At 50.0% G+C, this 3,017-nt stretch overlaps 1 protein-coding gene across 1 annotated transcript in view; it reads left to right on the top strand.

Moving 5' to 3' along the window:
* Positions 1-2,672: 2,672 nt before the first annotated feature.
* Positions 2,673-3,017, top strand: part of T265_06642 (hypothetical protein) — a gene marked incomplete at both ends in the record, with an annotated part of 4,894 nt that continues 4,549 nt past the window's right edge. The window contains one exon of the mRNA XM_009171962.1: positions 2,673-2,894. Within this exon, the coding sequence (XP_009170226.1) occupies positions 2,673-2,894 (222 nt within the window). The remainder of the gene's footprint in view (positions 2,895-3,017) is intronic.

Raw genomic sequence — 3,017 nt, forward strand, 5'->3', positions numbered from 1 at the left:
CATGGGTTGGCCACCTCTCTGTTTACGCCACTCTGAATTGGGCATGGAAAACAGTACTCTCTTCGGCAAACGATGGTTCGGCATACGTAACACATGTTCCAACCAACACAGCCTCTGGTGCTGGACACATTCTTCAATGGGTGTCGAAGCCCGGAGATTGATCTCGAGATGCCCAATGTTGTTGGATGACGCTCAGATGTTGCTTGTAGGACACAAGTAATCATCAGTCCTAGCTGATGGGCCTTCAAGTAGCGAGTTATCAATGAGTTGGGGAGTGGGAGGGGGGAGAAAATGTATGTGAAGGAGAAAGGAGGCGTCAACAGCAGCCTGTCTTAGTTTACCGGTCAAGTAAGACGTTTAACTAAGTAAGTAGGGGCGAAATGGCTCAGCGATTAGTGCGCGGATTTACAGACCGGAAGGTCCGTGGTTCGAACCCACCCTCAGCCTCAACTTTCCCTGTCTGGGCTTGGGCAACCTGGCAGTATCGCAGCCCTTGTGCTTCCTTCGGGTGGCACAGCAGTTAGGCACCGAAAGGGTGTTACAGCTGGCCGACCCGGCTGGTGACACCACGCGAAGGCCAATTTGGCGTTAGATTATTTGTGTGTGCAGTTCGTGATTATACGTGGGCTGATGTACTTCCAGGACACCCACACCTAGAGAGGATGACTATTAGGGTTCCGGACGAAAGCCTTTGGCTCAACTGCCTTTCAATTTTTGCGGTACAAGTTATCACTCTCGCTTAGTTAAAAAAGCGCGGATGCAGAATCGCATCCAGTAAATGTTTCCGCCCAACATGTGCTCACTTGCAATATCCCTCTATTTTACCTTGTCACGTTACCTTGCAGAAATGATTTGAGCGCAGATATACTGACCAGAAGGTCAGTGGTTCTAACCCGACCTCTGCATCTCAACTTTCCCTGTCTGGGTTTGGGTGACCTGGCAGTATCTCAGCCCTCGTGCTTCCTTTGGGTAGCATGGCAGCTGGGCACCGAAAGTGTTACAGCTGTGCGATTTATTTTTTTTACCCTGCAAAAAGCCTATTATGATGCTGAATACTTTTTCTCGGTGTGGTCGACTTCATGGCTCATTTAGTTTGAAATAGTTCCACAAAGGGAACAGTTTTCTACGAACATTATCGGATTGCACAAGTGCTTCATCAGAGAAGTAACCTTTTAAGAGGCCTGTCCACTGGCGCTAGGTGGACTAGACTCACGCAAGCGCGGTGTGTACCTTAGTCTGCAGTCCCTATCATTTCCTCCGTCACGAAGAGACTGGACCTTATCGTGGTGTGCACCTCATCGACCCATTGGGCTATACTGGGGGGGGGTGTCCCCGCGACACACTCGGTCTCTCATACGAGATTGGTCAATGGCTAGAGGTCCGACGAATACAGTCTCCTGGTCCTCCAGGTTGAGAGTTGGAATAGATGGTGACTCGTTCTTTAGAAATGGTAATGCATTTGCATTTCCCGCTAAACATCGCTGTCTTGCGGTTAGGCTTTTGAGCCAAAGGCTATAGTTGAGGACCCTAATCGTCCTCCTGTCTAGGTGTGGGCGCCCTGACAGTATCCTAGTCCACGTACAACCATGAACTACGCACATACAAATAAACTCATGCCACATCGGCCGTCGCGTGGTGCCTTCAGCCGGGTCGCCTTACTTGCTGCATACAGCATGGCGGGTAAGCGAAAACAGGCTACTGCTGACGCCCCCTTCTTTCTCTTTCACATACTTTTTCTTCCCCCTCTCCCCATCCAATTAATAACCCTCCTGTTGTAGACCCAGCACCTAAGACTGATGACTCCGTTCGTCTTGCATCGGCTTTGCGTACGAGGTCAGCTCGTTACATGGCACCTTCAAATCAATCTTCAAGCCTCGACACCCTGTCTATCTGACCGCGTTCAATGTGCGCACTCTGAAACAAGCAGGACGATAAGCTGCTCTTGCTCTTACACTGGACCCGTTTGGCATTGACATGTGCTGTGTCTCAGAAACGAGAATTCAAGATGCAAACACAGTATCCTTACTTGACTGGATACCTGTTGATAGTCTCCTTTGTGCGGTTCGTCTGGCAACGTCTGTAAAGGAGTCTCCCAAGGGAGAAGTTGATAGATGTCTGTTCATCGTGTTTGCCTACGCCCCAATCGACTGTAGCTCCGATGCCGTCAGACTAGTTTATGACACTGAATGCCCTGTTGCGGCGAGCTAAAAGCTCAGACATCGTGGTGGTTGCTGGAGATATCAATGCACAAGTGGGTAGGCTTGGTGTATCTGAGACTCAGGAGGTCAACATGGATTGGACTCGGTACGTACGGACAATGGTGAAAGATTGCTTCAAGTGTGTGCTGTTTTTATGCAGTACGAACTTCTGAAATAGCCGTAGTCGTCTGGCGACATGGTGCCCTCCAACGGCAGGCCACAAACTCAAATCTACCACATTGCCATCAGCTACCGATGGCGTGGATCAATAACTGACTGCCAGTCGTTTTGGAACAGATTTGTTTATTCCGACCACGCACTCGTCCGGAGTCGCTTCCCTCTAGGTTTCCGTGGGCTGCGTAAGATGCGGACAAAGCACTTGGCAGCTGAGAGACTGGCAGACCTGGATGTTAAACGACTTTGCCAGAATCATTTTCTAGAATCTGTTCCTAAGCTGTAAACTCATACTGGGATATGACTGTCATCTCTTTGTATGGTGCTGGAAATTTTGCCTGTGGCACGGCACCACCAGGCTGCTGGAAATTCTGTGGCACGGCACCACCAGGCGCACTCAAGCACTGGATATCAGACCTCATCATCATCATGATTGTCAGCTGTAATAACCAACCACTCGTCGTACAGTGGTTGGAGTTGCCGCAGTTCCGTTCACCGATGATTTGGGGGGAGGGGGGAGTGGTAGGTAGCTGCGCATTGCACGTGGAAGCTGATAAATTGGTGCACAAATCCAGCACTGTCAATGGGCTGCCAAGTGAAGGGCGGTTGGAAAAGGAGCTATGCATTGAAGGCAATAGCTTGGAT

This window comes from Opisthorchis viverrini, assembly GCF_000715545.1.
Source record: "Opisthorchis viverrini unplaced genomic scaffold opera_v5_142, whole genome shotgun sequence".
NCBI classification, from domain to species: Eukaryota; Metazoa; Platyhelminthes; class Trematoda; order Opisthorchiida; family Opisthorchiidae; genus Opisthorchis; species Opisthorchis viverrini.